The 27319-nt window shown below is 35.9% G+C and overlaps 1 protein-coding gene across 1 annotated transcript in view; it reads right to left on the bottom strand.

The window, feature by feature from the left end:
* Nucleotides 1–27319, bottom strand: part of LOC124633009 (thrombospondin type-1 domain-containing protein 7A-like) — a 100372-nt gene that overhangs the window by 15551 nt on the left and 57502 nt on the right. Inside the window, exons 3-6 of the mRNA XM_047168088.1 lie at nucleotides 8397–8496; nucleotides 3698–3802; nucleotides 885–1030; nucleotides 347–478 (exon numbers count right to left, since the gene is read on the bottom strand). Coding sequence (XP_047024044.1) covers nucleotides 347–478; nucleotides 885–1030; nucleotides 3698–3802; nucleotides 8397–8496 — 483 coding nt within the window. The remainder of the gene's footprint in view (nucleotides 1–346; nucleotides 479–884; nucleotides 1031–3697; nucleotides 3803–8396; nucleotides 8497–27319) is intronic.

The following is a 27319-nucleotide window of genomic DNA, read 5'->3' as shown; positions in this document are numbered from 1 at the left end:
GCCAATAATAGAAACGCCGTAATTAAGTCGCCATTTTGTTTAATAAGGAAGACATTGTGAATGCTTTTTCATCTGGTATTGGGTAGGAATTAATTATTTATAAGTGCTTACTGCTTCTTTAACGTTGGATTGAAATGTCGTTAGAAATCTAAAAAGTCTATGAAAAAGGTGCAATGGTGTCATTTCTGGAAAAAATGATTTAGGAACAGAATAAAAAAAATAGCTTTTCAGCATGTAGAAAGATGCGAAAATCCGTACATATTCAACAATCAAACGGGAATAAACTCCATGAATGTCTCACATACCTATTTATCAACCTTTAATAAGCTTATAACTTTACACTAACCTGGTAGTGCAGTAGCGTGTCCGATTTCAACAGCAACGCGACACTGTCCCCAGGGCCCGGGAGTCCAGTGCGCGCTCGCTTCTAACGCCGCAGGTCGCACCTCTTCTACCACGTCACATTCCCTGCCTCCACCTGGTAGGAAATATGATTTTCAGGAAATGTGGTGAAAAGAAAATAGTTATTGTTGCTTTTTAGCACTTCGGCGGCGCGGTGTCTAAGGGTGATACTTTTTGATGAAAGCAAAACGTAGCTATTATTTGCAATTGTGTCTCATAAGTAACTTTGCAATTCTGAAGCCAACTATTTGACTCCTTGTGCATTTGTTCGTACAGTTATTGTCTAGAAACGTTGCTTGTCCGAAGTTGGAAACTGTTGACTCAACAATAGTCAAAAGCACAAAACACCTCTTCGCATGCATCAAGCGATAAATGGCTAAATTCAGAACTGCAAAGTTATATGGTGTTAACTCTAATTGCTGAATAGCTCGATGTTTAGTCACTTGGTAATAATTCAATCTACCTAATCTCCTTTCACAAACCTTGCGGCAATCGTTTGAGCCTCCGCGTCCGTACCAGCGCGCCATCAGGCCTTGGTCGCCATGGCAACCACTCGGCCAGCACGCAGTCTTCGCGGATCACGCACACGCGAGCGGTTCCTATCTGCGCTAGTGCGGGACCGCAGTACCTGACGGCAGCAAATATAAAATTGTAGATATGCTGCATTTCATATTGCTAAGTGACAATATAGTATCTTACCACGGTAAAATTGTGTGTCTAAATACTTACGTTATAAACTCTTTTGCAAAAACTTTTACCGTCTTACCACAAAAACTTTTAAACGTCAGTTTATGCCTTGTCTAAAAAAATGTCAAATTATGACGTTGACATATGGTTCATTTTGCAGCCAAAATTTTATTAGACAAGTGTAAAACAGGGTTTAAAGTTTTTGTAGTAAGGCCCTTAGGGTATAATTTAGGCGATCACCAAAAATATTTTTAAGACTCTAAGCTGAGGCACCAAATAAAATAAACAACTCCAAAAAAAAATAAATTGACTTTATTAAAAGGGCACTATAAAGTACATAATATTATGATCCAAAAAAAATAAAATAACATCAGAAAAATCGCAAATCTCGCACAAATATTATTTTTGGTTCCCAAAATGGATTAATGGTCACCAAATTCTATCCAACTAAAAGATTAATATTACTACCAAAATCAAAGTTAGTGACGAAAACGAATCGCTGCAAAACCGACTCCACGTAGTCTTGTCTGCCCTACCCCTAGAGTGCAATTCAAATCCGCGTAGGCGCAGAGGGGCGAGGCGGCCTGCGAGCTGAGGCGCAGGTAGTTTTTAAGGCTCGCCGCCGCGGCTGAGGCTGGCCGGCTGAGCCGGCCAGCAAGCCGAAGCTGCGGTGGTGAGCGTGAAAACCATCTGCGACGATAAGCTCGCATGGGACCGCCGGAGCCCCGCAGTGCCGGAGCCGTGACAGAAGCCATGCTTGCTGCATGTTTCGTGCTTACATTTTACTACTGAGTTACACACAAATTCATATAACAATAAATAAGCGACGTACGTTTGGGAACCCCAGTATATTAATTGGTATTTGGGAAATATTCTAGCGATCGTTAGCTTTTTTAGTCTAACAAAAATGACCAAATTAGGAGTCATGGTATTACATAATTGGTAACATCTAAGTAGTGACAATATATAATATTTGGTCTAAAGTGTATTTTAAAGGCGTCCATATATTTTTTTAGTAGTCAATAATACGAAAAAATGGTTTTACCTAATAATATTTTTGGAAACGTTATTTGGTGACCATTTATCCATTTTGGTAACCGTTTAGAATTTTTTTGGTAGTAAAATAGGTACTTTTTTGGGTGGTGTTTAAACACAAGCCAAACTTTTAACACTACGTAAGTACCAACTAAAGCATGTCAGACTAAACTAAATTTTGTCGTGTCGGGGAACCGCTTTTTACCTTCAAAAATACTTACATAAACTATGACTACTATGTCAAAGTATGATAGGAGATGAGTTGTGATCGGCACTGCTAACTTTAAATTGGGTTTCTTGCAGCCCAAAGTACTGAGACTACTCTAAATTGTGTTGTGTTATTTATGAGAAAGGGATATTTTAAACCGCGTGAGTACAATATCTAAACAATAGAACACGTTACACAAAAATACCGAAACTCTTAACATTGCCATCAATCATCACTATAGATCATTTAGAGCAGGTGAAAATTTTATCAAATACTAGTTCTTAAAAAATGTTTTGATGTAAAAGAAAGGTCCATTAATTATTAATTAAAACTGCATTATCAGTTTTCTGAAAATCACGTCAAAAACTTTTCAAAACGCCGACGAACTTTCTACCAGGAACTAGTCCAAAGCAAGGTTTAACCATTTTCTTAACATTTCTCCAAAATTCAAATTTAGAATACACTCTCACGCATGCTTGTCTAACCCTTTTGATGCTAGTAACATCCTACAGTTATTAAAACCCTTCCTAAAACACGTAAAGTCCTTAAAACCAAGTTTTCGCATAGGTCGCCCGCTTTTTTTGGAAAAGAGTGTATTTTGCCAAACAGTGTATAGTATTTTGAACTCATTATTAATTTAATACTTACTATTAATTAATTTTAGGAATCCGTACCAACCGAAATGTACAGATTTAAACGATAAGTATAAAGAACATCGAAATTCCATTTACCAAAGAGCACCTCTTCAGTTTTCAGCACTACCCATTATAATGGCAAAAATAAATGTCAGCATAAAGTCCCATAATGATCGAGTAAAACTGTGCCTGGCACGTGATGTGGAGATGAAAAATGTTCCATCTCATAACTTATGATATAAAACTTTTTATACGGCCAAGTGGCATTAGATCAATATGCGAGTAAATTGACCTACTTCTACAAGTGTCGTAAGAATGCAAGGCTTCAGCCCCAAGATCCGACAACTTTGACGATATGAAATTTCTTTCACAACATCTGAATAATAAAATATGCTGTACCACACTAAAGTATGTATGAGAAGGTAATTTTAACAAGATTTACGGGTAACAGGAATTTATGTCAGGAATATGCTTGCAAGTTTACATATTTTTCATGATATTAGAATAGTCGGCTTGTTTACGCAGCCTTTTTAACTTTAAGGATATATAACATAAAATTATGATATAATTTAAATACCTATTAATGACACATAATTTTAAAGTACCTATTCACCAAAAGGCCGAAACGCGTTGTTAACTAAGTATCTCAGATTACATAATGTACCATTAATTGAAACTCAAATCCAAAGGCTAACATTATTTAGAGGTAAACTATAGCAATCAAACTTACATGGCTTCAACAAACTGTCCGTCCTTCTTGCGACATTGCACCTGCCGCCGCTGCAGGCCCAGCCGGGGCGTATGTACTAGCGAGTCCGTCTCCGTTCGCATGTATCTATTGAAAGAATAAACACACAGATATATAAATGTTGCCCGTAAAAATATATAAGTTGTTTCACATGTAGAGATCTTTTTTTAATATACCGTTATTCACACATTTTATCCATAGTTTCTTTGGTCTTTCCACTCCTACATTTTTCATCACATTCATGCTCACGGCTTTTCAAGTAAATAGCAAAGAATAAGGTCCGTTGTTTGGGTATTTACATACCTTTCAAATCAAATCAAATCAAATCAAAACGTTTATTCGCGTTCGTGACGCACACACAAAAACGAATACATATAAAAGCTCACAAAAATAAAACAAAACAGGAATGAAAACGAAAAAAAAGAAGAGAATGGAAAAAGGAAAATATGCGTCACGATCACGCGAAATGGCCCTCGCTCAGCATATGCAGCGACCCTATGCAAGACAGAGTCGCGGCGCTGGTTTTCAGCGATGGCCAACACTAACATGTGACGTCAATCGGTGTGTAACATTTCTACTGATGGATACAATGAATGAGGTTCTAGATAAAGGCCAACGAATTTCTCGAGAAATATTTAGAAATAGAACAAATTAATTTCCATTGAACCGGCACCGGGTCGGGTCACTAGTAATATAGAAAAGCGATGATACGTGCTTTTTACTCAGGAATCTTCTACGCGGAATAATGTTAGAGGGAGGAATGGACGAACGTGAAAAAGATACAAGAAAGGTCCAAATAACACAAAGGCCGGGAATACTTGCAAATGTTACATCAAAAAGTATTTCATCTTACTTTGTTCGACAGAGAATCGATATTGAATGAATATCATGCCTTTCGAATGATTTTTTATAAAATGCATTCCACATGTTACGACTTCTATTTTGATCTTTATTACTTCAGGATTTCAAAAATAATTATTTAATAATGTAGTTATGTTTTGATATTTTTCATTTAAAGATTAAATACCTTACTTTCCAATAATGCCATTTATCAATGGTCTAATGATTTCAATCGAACTCATTAATTATAGAAATCATTCTGAGGTTCGATATCAAGCCAATAAAATATAGAACAGATAAGAAATTGATTTACAATCTTGTATAAATTGGCTAGAAAATAATCTAGTCTACGAAGATAAATGGATTTTTTAGAAACACGTTGTTAGCGATTGAGATGGATCGACTGGCATCCAATTAGTCAAAATGTGAAAGAGTTTTCAAAAGATAGGTTTCACATGATATATCTATACTAATATTACAAAGCTGAAGAGTTTGTTTGTTTGAACGCGCTAATCTCAGGAACTACTGGTCCGATTTGAACAATTCTTTCGGTGTTAGATAGCCCATTTATCGAGGAAGGCTATAAGCTTTTTTTATCCGGGTTCGTGCAGAGGTTCCCACGGGATGCGGGTGAAACCGCTGGCAGAAGCTAGTATTACTATAAAATATGATAATGGTATCTACATGCCCTGCGTATGTAATTATCTTATAAAATTATAATTATCTTATACTAGCTTCCGCCAGCGGCTTCGCCCGCGTGGTGTGTTGATAAAAAGTAGCCTATGTGTTAATCCAGGGTATCACCTATCTACATACCAAATTTCAATCAAATCGGTCCAGCCGTTTTTGCGTGATTGAATAACAAACATACATCCATACATTCTCACAAACTTTCACATTTATAATATAAGTAGGAAGTAGGATGTACATACTACGTTATTTTATATCTCTTTTTTTATCTCAAGTTTACTAAAGTATACTCTTTTTGAGTTTTTTTTGTATCAGCCTATACTCCCACTGTTGGGCAAAGGCATCCCCCGTAGTCTTCTATCTATCTCTACCGGTCAATTTTGTGATTTCAAAAGTAATTGATTACCAAAAAAGTTATGCGTATCAAAATACCTTTTTGCATGAAAAATTATAAGTACTACAGAGATTGCATGCAAAAATGATATAAAAATATATACATGCAGATGTGATATATTATTGATAATATATTTACTAATAACAGTAATATTGAACATTCTTCCTTAATATCTGGTGTACGGTCGGACCACAAAGGTCAGCTTGTTAGTTTTAAAGCGAATAAAATAAATTCATTAAATAAGAAAATTACCTTTAGACCATTGAACAAAAAAACTTTGCAAAAATTTAAAGATAATACTTCGGATAAATTAAATTGTATTAACATAGACTGTAAAAAGCCAAATAAACTATTTAAACATTTATTTAATACACTCTGTCTGGAACTTAATAAGTCATGTCCGAAAAAAACTATTGAAATCACTCACAAATTTAAATTCAGTGAATGGTCTACTAAAGGGATTAGGATAAGTAGGGATGTCTTATATAACTTGTACCACGAAAGGTCATTGACTTCTGATCCATCTTTTCACGATTATGTAAGAAACTACTCGAAGATATTTAAAAAGGTATGTATTCTTGCTAAATCGAAATCAATTAGTAATAAAATAGCCAAATCAGACAATAAAATAAAAACGGTCTGGAATATTATAAACGTTGAAACTGGCCAAACCAAAATGCGGGATGCTGACCCGCGGTTAGTTATTGATAATGCTGTTATCTCAGATAAGGTAGAGGTTGCCAATGCTTTTGACACCTTTTTTTCAAACATTCCCGTAGAGGTTACCAAGTCCCTTAATTCATCTTCGATATTAGCTGAGTCGTTACTTCGACAAAACTTCAGTAGAAATGTACCTAGTTTTAAATTTCAATGTGTTTCTGATTACACGATTAAAAGAGCATTCAAGTCTTTAAATCTAAAAAAGACTGAGGACTTATGGGGCTTTTCTGTCACAGTCATTAATTCCATTATTGAGAGTGTTGCCCCAATACTTAGTGAAATTTTTAACCTTTGCATTGACAACGGTATCTTCCCTGACTTGATGAAACTCAGCAAAATTATTCCTATCTTTAAATCAGGCTGTAAGAAAAACCCTTCCAACTACAGACCTATTTCAATCCTTCCAGCCTTTAGTAAAATCTTCGAAAGGATCATGTTAGATCAGATGTTAAGACATTTTAATTTAAACACCATATTTCATGACCGCCAGTACGGCTTCACAAAGGGTAGGTCCACCACTGACGCAAGTGCAAGATTGATCACCCAAATCTTAAACGCCTGGGAAGATTCGCGGGATGCTGTGGGCATCTTCTGCGACCTTTCTAAGGCGTTCGATTGCGTTGACCACGACACTCTCATTTGTAAGCTGAACCACTACGGAATTCGTGGTAAAGCTCTCGCGCTCGTCCTTTCCTATCTATCAAATAGACAGCAAGTAGTGGACATAAGTGGCTCAACTTCATCTGGGTCATTAGTAAAAATGGGCGTGCCGCAGGGCTCAATTTTAGGTCCTTTTTTATTCTTAGCTTATATAAATGATCTCCCGTATATGATGTCTGAGATCTCTGACATTATTTTATTTGCTGATGACACTTCCCTTGTCTTCAAAATTAACAGAAAGGAATCTAGTCCCATAAACGTAAACGATAGCTTGGTTATTCTGAGCAAGTGGTTTGCCGCGAATAACTTGCTTCTTAATTCTTCTAAAACGAAATGTATTAAATTCTCTTTACCTAATGTAACACCAGTAGGGCTCAATATCGTTCTGGACGATAATAAGTTAGATGTTATTAAGCAAACCGTCTTCCTGGGCATCACCATAGACTCTAAATTGCAATGGGGTGCTCACATCTCAGCAATGTCAAAAAGGCTGAGTTCCGCAGCTTATGCAGTCAGAAAAATAAGACAGATTACTGACGTTGCTACTGCTAGGCTCGTGTATTTTGCTTACTTCCATAGTATTATGTCCTACGGTATTTTATTGTGGGGGGCAGCGGCGGACGTAAATTCAATATTTGTACTCCAGAAAAGGGCAGTTCGTGCAATTTATGGCCTCGGCCCTCGCGAGTCATTGAGAGAATTATTTAAAGAAATTGAAATACTTACACTTCCTTCTCTTTACATTCTTGAAAATATAATGTTCGTACGCAAAAACTTAAATCAATTTATTGTTAAAAGTGATATACATTCGATTAATACAAGAAACAAGCACAAACTAGTAGTTCCGAGATTCAGATTAACGAAATCGAATAAATCGTTTTTAGGGAACTGTGTCCGTTTTTACAACAAGCTGCCTAAGTGTGTAACCGATCTCACGGATATAAAATTTAAGAACACTGTAAAATCCACCCTCATTAAAAAAGCTTATTATAAAATTCAAGACTTCGTTGACGATAAAGATATTATATGGCGATAACTCATCTCTCCATGTGTGGCTTCCCTGGCAATTAAACGTCTTTTTCTTTTCTCTTTGGATTGTATAGATTTACTGTTTACCTTTCAGTTGCATTGTATAATTTTATCAGCTTACTATTGTTATGTAATAGAATGTTTGTGACAATATTACTTTTTAAAAGAGTGTCTATGGAGTTTCTTGCCGGCTCTTCTCCATGAGACCAACTTTTTGGAACCGTGCAACTAATTTGACGTTTCATAAGAGCCTGCAAAGGCCTATTTGAAATAAAAACAATTTGATTTTGATTTTGATTTTGATTTTGATGATTTTGTGAAAGCCAATAACAGTGGAATGTTTGGTACCTCTCTATGGTACGGGCGGCGTGCTCCCCGGCGCCCAGGGGGTTGCATTCAGTCCATTTTCCAACGTAGATCGAAAATTCCGAGTCATTTGTCGATGGTTCTGAAACAACAGAAAAAATAATTGAATGAATACGTGAAAATAAATAGGTGAAAATAATATATATATGGGCTTACACTGAAAAAATTGTACTTTTCTTTCTTAATTATGTATTTTTATTTCGTAATGTTCTCTCGGGATTCAAGTAAACTACTTGCTAGTAACTAATTATTATTAAAATGGTTCTCACAACACAATTTTTGTCAATAAACAGAACAAAAGATTGTCTATCGTTTTTTATTGCTATCTATTACATTCAGCTGGCATAGTGGCCAGTATTTACTCATTTGACCTATACTTCAATAAAAACCTCATTGCTTCAAACATTGGCACAAACTTTTTTTATTAATTTAACACTCTATTTAGGTTAGCTCAAATTTTAAATATACCCATTGTTTAATTCAAACCGTGGTTAGTTAACCAAACTAGGCAGTCGGTTAAATATAGAATACAAAGGTAAAATACACATTCGGCCAACATGGAGAGAACAGTGACTTAATTTAGCAAAATTTAAATGTTATACCATGAAACTAGTTTAAATGAAACAGTGTGAAATACTCGCTTGCATTTTGTATAAGTGGGCTTGAAAGTGCAGCTTGCATTGACATACCTTGTCTTCGGTACGTGTAATTATGTTCACAGGGAACTGTGAGTTTATGAAATTGTTTGTGTATTCCTCCGTGCTACCTACTACAGTCTGTTGGTCACGTACGCGCTACCGTCAGCTAGAACAATACGTGCTGCGTTCGTAATAATTTTAGATTACGTTGCTAGTAAACAAGAATTGTGAGCGTATTTTATTTACTCTCGGATATAATAACTTTAGTACGTAGAAAACAAAAAAAAACTCAGAAAATTTTTGTGTATTTAAAAATCTATAAAAGGCAGCTGTAATTTTTACCATATTATAAAATTAAAAGCATCACACAGCATTGCAAATAAATTACTTTATTTTAGAACGCATGTCAATGTAAATATTCTGTCCATGAATTGTGATAGTTTCAAAATCTATAAAACGAAGCTTAGTTTGTACTATAACATTAAAAGCTTTACACAGCATTGCAAATAAATTGCCCCAGAAATATGACTCGGCATTCTAGGTAAATTCTGTACATTTCTGGCACTACTTGACGTAATAGCTCAGTGCATAATGAAGCTTGCAGAGCATTAATCATGAGAGACGTGGTAAGCTCGCCTTCATAATACACGAGCCTAAACGTAATGCTATTATTATACGCGCGAAAATAGCCCCGGGAAGTGCTCGTAATCTTTTTAACAAGTAAATGCTGTAATGCTGACTACTTTTTAGTGAACTCGCTTGTAAATATTGCTATATGTAGACGAGAATTTTATTTCTGAAGATTTTGTCTTCAACGAATGATGAGGCTCAAAAGATAAAAACTTACAAGATAAAAAATATTTTTTGTTTAATTCTAATTTTGCCGAATGAAATACAAGAATTTTATTTCTGAAGGTTATTTCTTCAAAAAATAAGGTTAATAGGGCAGAACAGACTTAAAATGTAAATAGAAAATCCTTTTTCTTATTTCAATAATATTTTCATCTATAATTTTGCAAAATGAAATCTAAAAAATACCAATAAACAAAAGTATGAGACAACGAGCAACAGAAACGAACGAAATTCTTAGCAGACAACAGACTAATGAAAAACCTACCTATACAATTACGCGGTGTCCTGCGTGAGCGACGAACGCGACGCGACGCGACGCTGCGAACGCGACGAACGCGATCAACTCAAAGGAATTCCCTACATGCGGCCTATGTGACAGTCTGCGGCGAGACGCGACGTAACGCGTACTTGTTTTGAGGGCGACCAGACGCGACACCGCGAACTATTCAGAAGCGTTGATTGTTGTGGGACAAAAAAAACATAAATATTAAAGAAATCGTTTATTAGTACAAACAAGTTGGAAGATTGTTGCTGTCTGTACTTTAAATATGAACTTTCAAGCAAAATTGTAACACAACTTCTCCATGATTTGAGAAGTAATGACCAAAATCACGTAGGACATCTGTCGCGTATAGCATCGCGTCGCATTACGTCGCGTCGTGTTGCGTCGCGTCGCGTCGCGTTCGTCGCTCACGCAGGACACCGCGTTACTGTAGACAGTGAAGGTCCCTTTTTAAAATCTCGCTATAATGTGATTAGATGGCGTTGGTAAACGACAAATATATGCAGAAGGTCAGAATTTAAATTCTGACATTACAAGGACAGTATTTTGGAAATTTTTAAGAGCATATTTTTTAACAAAACCTTATGTATTTCTTTATAATATTTTAATATTTTTAACTAACTAAAATACGGTTATTTTACAGGACTTCAAGAGTGATTATTCTGTGTTCACCCGTACATGTTCAGAGGGAGCGAGTAGTTCCCAGACGCGGCAGTTTTCACTCAGATTAATTAAGTGCACGATATCGAATTAGCCTGGGGAGAACGATTTGTTTGCTCTCTAACCTATAATGGCAGTGCTTTGCTCGGAGTGGATGGCTCGTGTCGCACTTTGTAGCACGGAGGTCGGGATATGAATTGCCTCGTATTTAAGTGGTCCTTGTATACTTTGCTGACAGTCTTTAATTAAAGCGAACATTTTAACTTTATAAAGGTGTGTATGTTTTTCTGTAATTGAATGTATTGAGTATCTTTATGTAGCGTTTTCGTAGCTACTACGGTGCTACGCTTGCTACGTGGCTACGCTACTTAGCCGTAGTAAAAGCAAAAGGTGAAATCATACTTGTTTGTTTTTCTCAGCGTGGGGTAACATAAAGAGATTTTTCGTACAGCACCTTCACGTAAAAAGGTAAAGAGATGTTTAGTATGAACCAACAAAACGGAACAGGTATGCTATATTTTGGCGTGATCAAAGCATTTTAGTGACCTACTTTTTGCGAAATATTTATATTCTGTGCCCGAGGGGCGATACGATCTATTTATGCAGGCTTGTTATCTTCATCGCTTACATTGACACAAGAGTGGTTGTGTTGCCAGGCGCTTGTTATTTTTTATATATTTTTCACCCCATATGTGATTGGGGTTGCTTTATTTATTGCTGATAGGAATATTGCACGGTTCGTTTAACAAGAGGAAGGTTCTGTTAATTTGCTGTCCCATGCAAATTAAACTAGAACATGTAAACTACTTCAAAATGGTCATAGAATACAGTTTTAAGCAATTTTGATACTATGTAGCTATTTTTAATATAATTTATCTACTAGCTAGTTTTCTAACACTATAAAGTTATCACCAAAATCTGCGAAAAATCAATGACCAAATCTATGCAAACCCTTTTCGTTTTTTTTCTGTTAACTTATGTTTGTAGGTAATTGACTTTATACCGTCGTAAATTTTATTTGGATAACTCGTTCGCAACTTTTTCGTTCAACAACCAAAACTTGGGAGCGTGAGAAATTAAATTATTCCTAACTTTGGTAACTGATTGTAATTTCTATTGTCAGTTGGGTTATTCAGCCCCTGTTGAATTGAAATAATCTTCGAAATTTACTTTAATACGCCTAACTTCGGTTTAGTTTAGAATTCTATGTGGACCTTAATACAAAACTTTGTATCTTGCGAACAGAAAGTAAAAGTCGTGGTGGCCTAGTGGGTAAAGGACCAACCTCTCAAGTATGAGGGCGCGGGTTCGATTCCAGGTCAGGCAAGTACCAATGCAACTTTTCTAAGTTTGTATGTACTTTCTAAGTATATCTTAGACACCACTGACTGTGTTTCGGATGGCACGTTAAACTGTAGGTCCCGGCTGTCATTGAACATCCTTGGCAGTCGTTACGGGTAGTCAGAAGACAGTAATTCTGACACCAGTCTAATCAAGGGGTATCGGGTTGCCCGGGTAACTGGGTTGAGGAGGTCAGATAGGCAGTCGCTTCTTGTAAAGCACTGGTACTCAGCTGAATCCGGTTAGACTGGAAGCCGACCCCAACATGATTGGGAAAAAGGCTCGGAGGATGATGTATCTTGCGAACAGAAACTTGAAACATTGAATATTTAAGCTAATGTGACAAGGTTAATTCATAATTAGAATGTTAGATAAGTTTGATGTTTCAAATTAATTTAATTTGGTGCGCTTACGAAAATAGGGCAACGTAATTGAAAAAAATAAACGTAAATTTAGTGAAGGGCCGAATTTCTGATATAAATGATGAGCAGTGTCCGCGGGGTGGTTCTAAGGAAATTAACGAGTAAAGTCATTTGTCGGGTGCCGTTTGGGTTTCATCAAATTAATGTGGACGACGCGCCGCTCCGTCGATAAAGTAATTTATTATAAGTGCTTGTTGATTGAAAACACTCATTTTCGAATATATATTTGATGAAGTTTGTGTATTTAATTTCAAATTCAATTAAAACGCTGTAATTGTTTACTCTGAGTAGGTTTGTGTTTGCCAGAAATTAATTTTACATATTTTAATGTGGCTGTCTATTTAGCAAATGTTTGAACAATACCCTAGTTTGCATTAACTACGAGTTAACTAATTTCTAACAGCACTTATTAATTCCGAAAAAAAAAGCTTTGAAAATACCAACTTTACCTTTTTCAGCTCCAAAACTAAAATCGATTCTCTAATCTAGCTTCTAAGCACTCAAGGCATTGACAAACCTGCCTGCAGGCTGCAAGCAAAGTTCGTCACCTCCTTATATCCTCAGATACACGCAATATGTTGTCGGATCTGACGCCGGCGTGTTTCGTCCGGGAACACAACCCGCTATGAGTCGGCATGCATTTGCATACAGATGGCGCGCTCAATCCTCGGCCGGTAATGTAATTTCTCGACTAGATAACGTTTTGAATATCTCTGCAATATGTAAGTTACATTTCCTACAGGGAATATCATTTTAGAACCGTCGTGGTATCGTTGTTATTAACTTGAGCTGGAATTGTGTTGTCAGTGGAGGTAAATCATACAATTTCTTGTAGGAGATTACTTCTATATACGAAAATATATATCATATTTTCAACGACAAAGCTGGCTTTTAAGTATCCAATATTACTTGTTTGATAACTCAATTTATCCTTTACGTCAAAATTTTATATGTATAAATATGCTGTAATTTAAAAATTTAGAAAAGCTTATATTTATATTTCTCAGAGAACTTGCCATATTATAAACATTCTATTGTTTTAATGCAAATGCTTACTGAATAAGGTTCTCCTAATAATAGAGGCAAATGGAGCATAACGATACAATGTAAAACTTCCAGCGGACGCCGTAATGTTGCAGCCCAAGACCCTCGAATTAGGATAAGTACAGCATCTTGTGTAAAAAGGGGAAAGATGGGAGTAAATGCGTATTGTTATTTATGATATAGCATTTATTTGAGAACAAACACATCCTTGTTTCTTGCATTTTTAAAAAACACAAGTTTATGGATACGAAGAATACTTCATGATTAAATTTTAGTTTGTGGTTGCTAAAGTTCAGAATCATAAAAGACAAATATAGGTTCACACATACTTAATACATATAGACAGAATGTGCACGGATAAGATAGGAGGGGGAAACTTGTGTCGAGGTTGTAAGGTATAGAAGTTGAACCACCCACCGCTGCTTGACTTTTTGATCTCTATTCTTTATGATTTTTTAATGTTATAAATACATTAACAATAGGTAAGAATGTCTTCTAAAATTCTAAAAATCTTCGAGATGTCACTTCAAACAGAACTAGGCAAACATGTTTGTCTCAATTTTTACAATTGTGTTTACTTATGTACGATGCAAACACAGACGTTTGCTAGAGCTACTTGAATTTTACGTTCACCGCTCTGATTGCAGAAAACCCACCTACTTTTGGATAAATAACTATTGCAATACATAACATACATTACACATAACTTTTTATTTACTTACTTGAAATGTTCAGAGTAACCTAAGCAGTCCTGGGTTAGCCCATAAGCAAACTAAGCAATTGCTTAGGGCATCAATGCAGTGCAATCATTACCTAAGTGGCCCCTATGTATCGAAAGATTGTGATTAACTTAAAGTAACGTACTTAAATATCTATAACAATGTTTAAAGTCAGTAAAATATGTTATTTGGTGGGTTTCCCGTTGAAAAGTTATAAGGCACACGTCATATGTAAGGAAGCGCGAGCGGAGCGAGCGCGAATATTTTTTAGTCTAAGGACACAAAACAAATAAAAACCACTGTAAATTAACTATGCACAGAAGTGAAGTGCAAAAGCCGCGAGCGAAGCGAGCGCGATTTTTTCCTTAGAGTTTTCATGAAGTAAACATATTATCATAAAAAGCCCATAACGGACGTGCGCGAAAAATGTTTTTTCGGAATTGAATGCCTCAACAATTAAACAAAGATAAAATGCGATATCTGACATGGGGCCGCGAGCGCAGCGAGCGCGAATTTTTTTGGGGATGCAAAGGATAAAACAGTCAAAATTGATAGGAGACGACCAAAGCTAGGGCGGCTTTTTCTGAAATTTTATTGGTTTAATTTTGCCGCCCCCTAATAGCATTTGCCCCAAGCTACGCCACTCGATCTTAAATCGTTTTTAAGAATCTTTTATTTTGAAAATGTCCTTTCAACAGATGTACCTAACTGAAACCGGCAGTGTACCTAAGTAATATTCTTAGCGCTATTGCTGTGTTCGGAAATATTGAAATTAAATCATTAGTAAAAAGATATTGTATTTTTTAAATATTACGTGATAACTCGCTAGATTTGCCGCCCCCTAGGACGTGCCGCCCGCGTGCTGTGCACGCGCTGCACGCCCGCTTACGGCGGGCCTGGTCAGATCTGTATTAAAAACCTAACTAAATGTCATTTTACAGGTTGATAAACAGATCTAAAAAAATGATATTCTACAACTTCATATATGTATAGTAAGTTCAACTCAGTGGTGCGCGCGGCCCTATGTGTGGGTAACCCTTGTACATATACAGTGACTTTGTGTGCGTGACAAGAGGTACAGTCGGGTACAAATACAGTTATTTAGGGGTTGTATACGGCTGTTTAAAGTACAGTTATTATATACGTAATTTAGTTTATTTATTTTAATGATTCTGTATCGCTACTTGAAAAATCAAATGATGAATTTTCGGATTCGCTACTTTCACCAATGTTAATTATAAATTCTGACTCCATGTCAAAATGTCTATAGTATTCTTCTTTTTTCTTTTGTACATGTCGACAAGTATTACCCAACATCCCTTCATCAATTTGACTTAAACGTTCATTTATGAGTTTCATTATTTCCGTTTTATTTTGGTCGACATTATGCGAAGCAATATAATTTTTTAAAATTCCCCACACATTTTGTTTCCATTATTATACTAAATTATAGGTCTTTTACATTCTTAGTCCACACATTTATTTATTGTCCGCGTACCCCGAGCTAGAAAATATGTAAGGAGTATTTAATTCATCTTAGATATTTCACTTCATTTATTTCTTAGATACTGAATTGAAAAGCCGTATGAGAAAATAATGATAAACTGTAAAATGTAATAATAAAAAGCTTTGAATGTTGTTTCATTTTTTTGAAACGCTACCTGACTCCTTAAAACATTTTCTCCGTGAAGAACTAGACATTTTCGTAAACGACTGTACCCATAACAAAAAGCGATGAGAACACGTCATGCTCGGACGACGTCACTGTCACAAGAATGAAAGTTGTATATTTACAAGCCGACGCACACATAGGGCCGCGCGCAAATCTGAGTTGAACTATCTATACTAGGTACATTGTATTACTTGACCATTTAAAAGTCAAAAAAGCCTCCGTATTCGATTATCTAGCATCTAACCTCACTACATATCATACACAAAATTTTAGACACAGTAGTTAAATTCTAGCAAACAAACCCACAAAAGCGACCGCCATACCACTCATCCGACCATCAGACAGTCACCGTTTAATGTAGCGGACTGTTTAAACATTGTCATGTGCGCTGTACACTGGCGGACGCAATATCGATCATCATAACAAGGGCTATTGTAGTTCAACACGCACACCGAACCATATACACGTGTATATATGTATGTATGCACCATCGAGAATAAAATGACTAGCAGAGGTGCCATAACGGAAAATCTCCTAAGAAAGTTGCGCGCCAAAATGCAGGTGAGCGAGGGACAAGGAACGTTACTGTGTCTGCCCTTATAAACGCCTTCTTTGGACCAAAATACTAATAACACCGTAATACTGAAAATCTTTGACAGATGTCTCGAAGAACATGAACCTCGTTACTCGTAACTGACTAAGTCATGCACACCTTAATTATTTTCGTTTTGACCTAGAAGAAGGCACCTGACCTACCTACATTATGGTATCTCCGCTCATTTTTCCTTACTCCGTGATAGATACATAATTTATGTACGGATAATCGGCACGCTGCAATTTACATGTTAAAGGATTGTGGAGATTGGGCTATTGTGAGCAGGAAGTATGAATTTTAAGTTTGTTATAGAGTATTGAATTATTTTCGGTGGTTCGGTAGTTCGTCAATTATGTTTATAAATGTTCTGTTTGTAATTATTTTTCAGGCACAAACTTCACTGGCAGACTTGTTTACCCCTCCAACTAAATTAAATACAATTTACGTAACACGCGCGAAAATATAGCTTAATTGCTACTTACTATATAGCAAATATATTTATCAGACACCTAATAAACGGAGGCCGATCAAACTCTTAGTTCAATGAACCGATATAAGTACATTAAGACAATTGGAAGTCCTAATGGGCTGAACGGGATTATTCGGGTACAACCGGCCCTGTGGGTACAACGGTCCCGAGCTGGGGTTTATGCGATCGGCCGCCGGTAATTTAATGCCGATAAGACATCGAAATTATGTTGTTTATGTTTGTTTACTGTATTCAGGCTTTGTTCTAAGCCCCCCCATTTAATACATGCTAAATAAATGTTCTTTGAATAATGTCTGGAATGTTTCAGCAAAATTAGGTGTGAGATAATGGTGGACCAACTTTGAAAAGGTAACTGACCTCGAAATACGCTGAGTTCGATAGACCCACGCCAATTCACACCCTATCAAAATGGAAACGACTACCTCCGTCAAACTTTCGCTTACAACATTCCTTTTCGCCTCCGGTTAAAAAGTCCATTTGTAATCAAAAATGTATTCTACAAACGTATTCTTTTCAAAAGCGAGACTTATTTGAAATGCTGAAGTATTCTCCTGTTACATTTGAAATGCAGCTACATTGCTCCTTAATAAGAGGCTGGGGGCTGTGCGGAATGCGGAAAGCGAGTGGTGAGAGCGATGGGAGCGACGGGAGCGGTGGGAGCGAAACGAGCCACGGGCTGACCGAGGTTAATGCAATCGTCGGCTCCACAAGTCCACACCTGCCCGTTTAGAGCCCTCAACTCTCTATTACTCTGTATATTTTATACAGATGTAAAATAGAAAGTTTGCAATGAGTGTTATTGCATAGTTTTGTTTACATCTTTTTTGAACATTTTTCACTAGTATCATACCTAATTACCGTTTTAGCTTGATTACATTACTCCTCGATCAAAGCTTATTACAGTGACTAACTTCAATTTAAGTATTAGGTAACTATACCATCTCGGAACAAGAAAGTACTAATAACTAGGATTAACTTCAGTTCAAATCGGAAAGAAAGGGAATTATCTTTCATTTTCCAATAAAGGTGGAAGCTCGTTATTTGAAGTTCACTGAGTTTATCGCAGACGATAGATATTGTGATTTATTGTAGGAATAACGGATTTTATGTGGCTCTCCCTAATGAGAAAAAAAGACATTCTGAACCAACCTACTGAACATTTTAAAGATTGAATCATATTATACTTATTTAGTAAAGAATGAACTGTAGGCCTAATAATTATCTCTACATAATGTTATGAATATAGACGTCGGTACCGGCTTACTAGCCGTAACTAAGCAATTCTTATCACAAAAGTCTGAAGCCTCATTGTGCTCGTCAAGCTCCCGTCGCTAAGACGACGTCTCTTAGCAACTTATATAAACGACCACATTACCGCTAAATGGGAAACGGTAAATATTATATGGGCACCTGTCTTTTTTCCTCCTCTTCCCAGACATTATATTTAAAGCAACACTCATAAAAACTTCATGCGTATTTTTGGGTGTCTATTGCGAATCCATTAAAACTTTGAGGGAACGTCTCTATGATTTCTCGCGAGACGTTTACTAGAGCAAACTTTTCCAATTTAGGTTAGGCCACTACGCCCATTTTGTGGATCCTGAGGTCAGTGACCTTTGTCAATGGAGGTCTGTTTACGAAGAATGGAATCGTTGGCCTGGAATATTTATTTTCATGCCAGTGTTTGGACGTTCAGATATTGGAGAGATAGATATTATTATTGAATGATCATGGCTTTGAAGATTGAATTTGTATTTTGTTCTTTACAAGACATTATTTATCATTTAGCCAACACATCTTCATTAAGGGTAGGTACTAGAAAAATGAGTAATTATATGTGTATACAGCTACTTAAAAATCCAGTGACACGTTACCAAATTCAGGTCGACACGATCACCCAAACTTGGCACGTAGATAACGGGTCATTAAACCCTGAAGGCCTGAAAACCTGGCCGCCTGTATTCTCACAGCTGAGTAAAAAATCGCCTCGGCACGCACCAGATTTATTGCACGGACGCCATTTTAGTTTTTAGCGTTACACCAGAGATATATGGAGTGTGAAGAGTGCTGTGTTAAGGCAGTTTCACCCCTTTCCTTGGTAGGTTTAGTAAGTTAGTCTAAAAGTATTTGTTTGATGTATAATTTCGGTATTCCTAGTGGTGGTAAACGTGGGTTAGAATTTGAAAATCTTGCGCGTCTTCTTTGCTTATATTCAATTAAATAATAATTAATGAAGAGTCCGGTTTTATTTAGTTGAGGTTGAATGATTTATGCCTCGATGATGCATTTATCTACATAACATAAAGCTTACATCTATATGTATATACATGTTTGTCTAAATAGACATGTATGTGGATGTGGAAGTAAAATTCAGCCAGTCCACTCGTTAAAAATGTGTATCAAAAAAAACAACGGGAGCAATTAAAATTGTATTTACTTTCATGTGTGCACAATCGGTACGTTTTGAATGCACTTCTTTCAGCCTTTTACGTTTAAAATGGTTATCAAAACAATTAACGATATTGAATTTGTGCGATGAAACATATTCCAATCAAATCCGGCAAAATGGCGGGAGCTTGCATTGTTCGTCATTTATTTTTGCAAACTACATTCATTTAGTTTTGATTGGACGCTCTGAATGTGTACCAGATGACAGGATTGCAAATAACTAAATAACGAATCAAATTAGTCCCGATTTCATTTAAAAACCTGTTATGTACTTGTATCTGCATATGTTAGGTACTAATAAACGTACAAAGACATTGGACATAGTATACCACATTATAGTCATATCAAATATCTTGTACCAAGTTTGTCGTTTTTCGCATCGAATTTTTTATACTTTCTTGAACATTTATGTATTTGTGATTCAGCATCCTATTTTCAAGTTGGTCATTGGTACAAAGTTCGCATAGCAACACAAACTCCAGAGAAAAAGAATAAGGTCTCAAACGTCTTTCTGCTGTGTTTTACCGCCAACAATTCGACATGATTTATTCATTTGTCCATAAATTCCTTCATAAGCCGGACATATTTATTTTGTATGAAATATCGGTTTTACCCTTGGCCGGTAATACGATATTTTCCCCATTGTTATCCATTCCGAGTTGACCCTTGATATTTTCGGCTATTATATTCCGTCTTTTTTCGGTTATTTCGGATAGCGCCGTTTTATGGCCACACTCAAATGTACAAACATAATATACCTACCATATATGTACATATAGATAGAGGAATTCATAGAAGCTTTGCCTCTACAAACCTCTCATTTGTTCAAATAGACCAAAAGAGCTTTTTGTTAACGAAATCTATTCAATGTTTTTAATCTACGTTCTCTCTTCTATTATATACATATATACCTTATGAATGTACATTGAAATTCAGTAGATATGGAAGGTTTCCTTTGATCAAAAATGTTTTACCAATATAATGAATAGAGTTGAGTTCATCTGGGATTCATATTTTTGTCTACCTTAGACTATTTAACAGAAAGGTACTTGTTACCTTTACTTGGTACCTACCTCTTATCCATTATAAGGTTCCTTTATTTAAAACTATTCCACTAACACTCTCTAACGATGTATAAAATGCTATTCACCACTTAAACGGTATTCGACCAGGTCTCGTGCTCAAATACCGGAATTAAGTGCACCCAGGTAAAGCAGGAACTCACTACTTGAGGTACAGACGAATGCATTCACTTCGAACAGGATCGTAAAACCATGAATACAGCGTTAAATTCACTTTAAAACTATTTAGTAAGTATCAGTAAAAACAAAAGACAAGTGCGTTTGGTAGGTACTGAAATCACTGTGGTTGGCAGACGTAGATTTGTTAATGTCTTAGTAGATTAATTATTGCGTTAGTTTTCAGAATTATCTAAACAAACCTTATAACGGCAAATACCATAGTGACTATATTATTTGTAAAGAAGTTTAAAATATCTAGTGGGCCTAAACAACATAAACACCAAAGAGATATAAAGCGTCATAGACACCGAAGAGGCACGATACTGCTTATTATGTGTAGGAACATCTTCAATGGTTATATTTTATCTCTATAACGACGTTGAAGGTTTAAAATAACACTCCTTTTCGTCAACGAATCATTCTATTTCTGGAATAAGCCGCTTACTTGTGTCTACGACGAGACTATTGGGTGTCTTTCACGAAATCTTTTACACAATTTTATATTCTACCACGCTGAATGGAAGGTCGGAAATAATTTATCAGTAAGACGATTTTAATGGTGTTTTTTTTCAGTTTTGTTAAAAGACGTCCCACGTAAAGTACGTAGGTTGTTTAAGATTTTTAATACATGTGCCAGTTGCTATTCAAAAACTCAATTCGATTTATATTTTTGTTAGTCTGAATAGTTATTATCAGGATAGATCATGAACGTCCCCCAAATTAAGTAGTCCACAATTCGCTTTAACGTGAAATCTGGCTGGAGGTAATATCATATAAGGAGAAGGTATATCATTTGCTCGTTACAAAACACTTGTTTACAATGGAACACATTATTCCATTACTTATTCATAAGGTTGAGTTTCACCAACTCCATTCCTCAAAATTATCTATAAATAGTAGTGAGGATGTGTTCCTAAGTGGAAAATACTGTGTTGGCGTCGCCATGGAGATTACTCTCATAAATCAGAGCAGTGGAACCGCACTCATGCATACATCAGCAGTGTACGTGCCGGCGAGTAACGGCCCTAGTCTGTTTGTTACACGAGTATTTATATGTTCCTTGTTACTTTTGAAAATGGAATATTAGAAGTTGGTCCTTTATTAAGCATCTATATACTTTATGGTTAAATTAAGGTGAAGAGGTGAATATATCACCTCCTTGAAAAGAGTGTCCATGGAGTTTCTTACCGACTCCATGACACCAACTTTTTGAAACAGTGCAACTAGTGTGGTGCTATTTGAAAAATTTTGCTTTGATTTTGACTTGGTCTTTAAACTTTACTGCTTCTTTATGATTTTTTTCGCTCTTAGTGGCATCCACGAACATAAAAAGCTTACGTGACTTTGAAAAAGTACGCTTATGGTTTGAAGCTCTTGAACCCCCCATAATGCATCAACCGTGTTATAAATAAATCACGTCATGCTCAACTTCTCAGCAGTAGAAATCTACTTATATTAAAACGTGCCAAGGGAAGGGAACAACAATTTTTACGCGTTGTTTGACGCATAAAGTTCGATTCGACATCAGATTTTCACGTCTAAATTGACAGCCATTTTCCTCATTTCGCAACACAGAGAAGTTTGTTATTTGACGTTTCAAAACGTCAATAAAATTGGAATGTTATATTATCCAAACTAATATTATAAATGCGAAAGTAACTCTGTCTGTCTGTCTGTCTGTCTTTCTGTCTGTCTGTCTGTCTTTTCTTCACGCCTAAACTACTGAACCGATTTGTGTGAAATTTGGTACAGACATAGTTTGAAACTTGAGAAAGGACATAGGATAGTTTTTATTACAAAAAAATAAAATTATTCCGGACATATAGCGCCATCTATTGGTCAAATCAAAAATCTGCTGGTAGTCACTATTCCACGCGAACGAAGTTGCGGGCAAAAGCTAGTATAATATAAAAATGAATCGCAAAATGTGTTGGTAAGCGCATAACTCAACAACGCCTGGACCAATTTGGCTAATTCTTTTTTTGTTGTGTTTGTTATTGTCAGGAGAAGGTTCTTATGAAAAAAAAAATAGGGTAAAGTAGAGAAGTCAGTTGACGGGAGCGAAGCCGCGGGCAAAAGCTATTTTCTAATAAAAACTTCGATTTTTTATGTCTTTCATTAAATACAAGTATACACAAACATTCATATGATGTTATCAACCTTAATAAGTTAGCTTATGTATGTCACACGACATTATTCATCCCTTGGCCTACATAATACTTATCATTGGGGCAATCGTTTGACTGTTGTAAGAGCGCCCGTGTGGACTATTGTTCCGGCCTCCTTTGTGCTCCTCTTTATACTGATCCAAAGAGGATAAGTTTATCTTGTTCCAGACTTATATGTAGTCTATTATGTTCGGATGTTTGTAAAAGCAGGAATCGACTTCTTTCGCATACTATATGGGTGATTGAGTGATTGATTTATGTGATTGATGTGTATTCAACTTGCAAAGAAAGTTCCAACTTATATCCAAGAATTTTACTTTCTTATTGAAGTCACATTATAAAATGGCAATACTGATATCTGTTTTCAAGTTTCCCGGAAGAAAAGTATTGAGAAGCTGTACTATGAATATATTTACGCCTATTGCTTTTAGAGGGCGATAATCCCCTTTCACTCATCGCGCGCATTTCGCTCCTGACTGCCATTATTGATGACTGGCTCTAATGCTCCAAAATGTACCTTGAAGGTTTATTTTTGTTTCCTGGTTCAGAAAAGAGTGGCTATTTAATGGAGTAACTCCAGTTTTGATGAGGGTCTCTTGTTAATTCATAAGTAAGGCAAATGGCGTTCTTTTATTTTTGAAATTAGCTGGCGTATGACTGCGATTTTTCAGCGACAATTTCGTTCTTTCAATGGGTCCTTTTCTTCAAATCTGGTTATAAACCATCCATGAGCTGATCTAGATACTGTCCACAGTATTTGCGTGTTTTTATACGAAGTTCCAAAAAGAAACCTTAAGAACAAATCCTTGAATTCCAACGAGGTTCTAAAGACAGCGCCTTAGTCTATGATCCAACGAGGTCAAGGTTGCTAGAAACGGATTTGTGAGCACATTATCGAAGATCTGAATCCGTCACCTGACTACAGATCCGGCACACAGATCCGGGTAATGAATTCTGACGATTTACCCTGTCGGCCCGCGCTGAATTAATCTCATCTTGAAAGCCTCTGTTACTTAGAGAGTTTTTACTCGCGGATTAAGTATTCTTAGGATGTTGAAAGTAATATGTAAAGCTGGAAGTTTATTTGATTTATTATTTAGCCTGATGTTGTTTGCCCTGCTCTCGTGTTCTTATGTACTTGTTCGATAGAATAACATGACTTTTCTTTTAAGCGATCGCCCATTATAGGTACCCAGGTTTAGATATTCCTTTTACCATACTCTTTCGGAAAAGTATATAGTAGATAAGCTTTACAGTTTCTTTAAATAATACTAATAAAAGAAAACTTACTCCGTGCTAATAAAAGTCGGACTGGTCTTATACAAAAACTTCTGTGTCATCAAAACGATTCGGATAAAAGGTGATCTTTCTTTTATAACTTATTGATTTCTTGCTATTCAGCAGCCAGCACGTCATGACGCAAGAGTGAACCTACCTCTTTATCGTATAAATAAAACGTGGGTAGTTACGAGTTCTGTGTCAGAAGTCTGACCTCCCCGCTTTATATTTTTGGGACTACAAAGGTCTGTCCGATCAAGGACCCGACCTTTAGGAGATAGCGTTTTATAGAATAACGTTTTTGTGTGAAGTTCTGTGTGACTATTGAAATAGTTTGTAGAGGAAGGTATTGATAATCTCTAGCTAGCTCGTGGTTTACTTGTGCTTTTTGTGTATTTGTTGTAAAAAATATACTTTTACTAGTTATAGATCTACTCCATAAGTATACTTCTTGCTACATGTAGTAGGCAAAATAAACATAGGAGAATAATTTACTATATTCAAAGCTTTTCAATTGTTGTACCTACTAAGATCTAGACGCACAGCGAGAATTGTTTCTAAATAATGTATAAGTAGTTTAATTCGTAACACTTGAAACACTTCATCATCAAAACATCTGCAAAAGCTAACCCTAAATAAATAAAATTACTTATTTTTTCAAAAATTGGCTTTAAAAAATACATCAGTTTTGACAAGCATTGTCCAAGTGACAACATAAAATGATAGCTAAAGATTCAATTGGTATCGCATAAAGATCGTTGGCGTCGCTTCTTATGTCGCGATAAACGTCGATAGTTCGGAAATAGAAATGTGACGAGATTGCTGTAGCTACAAACATTATTGGACATTTGTGGGACTTACAAGTGAATGCGTATTTTATATACAGTTTTGATGATAGATATTGGTTTCAAATATTTAGATGGTGAAACTTTACAGTTAAAGCCGCTTTTTCAGTGGTTATAAATAACATGGACACAGATTCAGATAGAATATTGGGAACAACTTTGAAAAAGGCACAAAAGGTATTTCTAAGCTTGGTGTATATAAACAACATATAAACATACAGCAGCAATTTGAAGTTACTCTATGTAATGCTGTATGCTTTTAATTATTTTGTCAAACCTGACGCAGCGTATCAGTCCGTAAATGTCTACAAATAAATAAAAGATTTAAAAAAGGTGTTTCTATCGCAATGTAAATTCTCATACCTATTCTGAATACACCTATGCGGAAGGCAAATATACCTATTCCGTGTAATTAGAACCCGGATCAATTCAGATACAAATGACGTAAACCCATCATTAAAGCAATTATTTATGAACATTGGCGATAAACAAAAAGCTTTCATCGATTCTCAGATATTAATTAGCGCCATTAATCACTTGTCTATAGCAGTGAGCATCAATATTCATATACATGATCCGCCTAATTTGTAGCTTCTCAATATTTATCGACGGTGTGTATATCCAATTATTACATATAATTAGATGAGATGTTTATAGCGTTGTGTAGATCAAAATTAATTGGCAACACTGATACATTTAATTTACACTAAGGAATCCAATGGTTCTTTTTCCAAGCCGTATCCTTATACTTTACTTTGATATAGAACAAACTTAATTTAGTTAAATAACCATGTACCTACATACAATATAGGCTAACTTATTCTCAATCACATCGACACAGGTTAAAACCAAGGCTCCACAAACAACAAAAGCTATCATATCTTAGCTCGCTTAAAGTCGTAACCATTACTTCCCGCCGTTCCCACATCATTAATTTAATTATATAAATCGTTATAAACCTGTTACCACCCCCCACATCTTTATATATTACGTTAATCGGATTCTGTGTGACACGAACTTGTTCTCGAACACTTGAGTTTCAAACTTCAACTTAAGGAGGATACATCAAAGCTTTCAAATTCTACTCACTTTAACGAAGTTGCGGCGAAACTCTAAAGAATGTTCTAGAAGGGTTAGAATTAAAAATGGCGACCGTGAATTTTTAAGCACCACCTAAAAATGTTTAATAAACATTTATTCTGCCCAACGTCTTGTAATAAAACAGCAAAGTAGTCAAAATATTTGTTCAGAAAAGTTTTCTTTACATAAGGAAATATTTTCGGTATTTAGCATAATTTCACGTTTTTGTGGGCTTTCTTAAGAAGTTTCTTTTGGGATCTCGGCTTTTAACAAGTTCTTAATGTTTACGTTCTTATTAAACAAGCTGGCGAAGATAACCTCAATGTTTGGAGGCCAACATTTTTATTTTAAGTTGCCAGTATTTTTCTTATATAATGTAAATAATTTACCATTTTGTTTCAATTAATTTGATTTAACGAAGCGCAACACTCATTGGTCACATTGCTTTGACACGGCTTGACAAACATCATTACCATCCATTTCAGGAACAAATAAATGTCGACTGGAATTAAGTACAATTCATTAAAAGAGGATACCGTGTATTTTCTACTCAAGTTTTCCTGTTTTTGTTGCTCTTGTTGAACAAATACGTAGGTATAGGTAATTATTTATTTCATTAGTTCGAGTTGTAAACTATTAACTTCATGAAGAGCCACACACTACAGATTAAGCTATCGGCTGATAGTTGGCTGAAGGTAAACGTGAATTCGTTCAAACTATTTACTAACTCTCTAATCGTCTATGATTTATGAACCCGAACAAACTAACGGCCAACTAAATGCTTGCAATATAAAGTTCTAAAACACAAGAGAGATAGAAATACCTAATAATAATTCGAACATAGAAAGTAATAAACAGAAAATATTTTAAGACAACAAGATTTAGGTAGGTACTTAAACCACAGAATAAACAAACCTTAAACAAAACGAAATACGAATATCCATTTTGAAACCGACGCCACATCTCACATGTCAATTGCTAAAACACATTTTGTAACAACACATATCTGGGGCTGTCGGTTTAAATACATTTATTTCTACCGACTCAACGTCTCCTTAACACTGTATCCGGCACGGAGAGTCGATCGATTATACAGGGTGATATGGGGGCGAGGGAAATACCCTCAGGG

The sequence above is a fragment of the Helicoverpa zea genome, chromosome 9 (assembly GCF_022581195.2).
Source record: "Helicoverpa zea isolate HzStark_Cry1AcR chromosome 9, ilHelZeax1.1, whole genome shotgun sequence".
Taxonomy (NCBI): Eukaryota; Metazoa; Arthropoda; class Insecta; order Lepidoptera; family Noctuidae; genus Helicoverpa; species Helicoverpa zea.
This window is presented reverse-complemented; position numbering and strand designations above follow the sequence as displayed.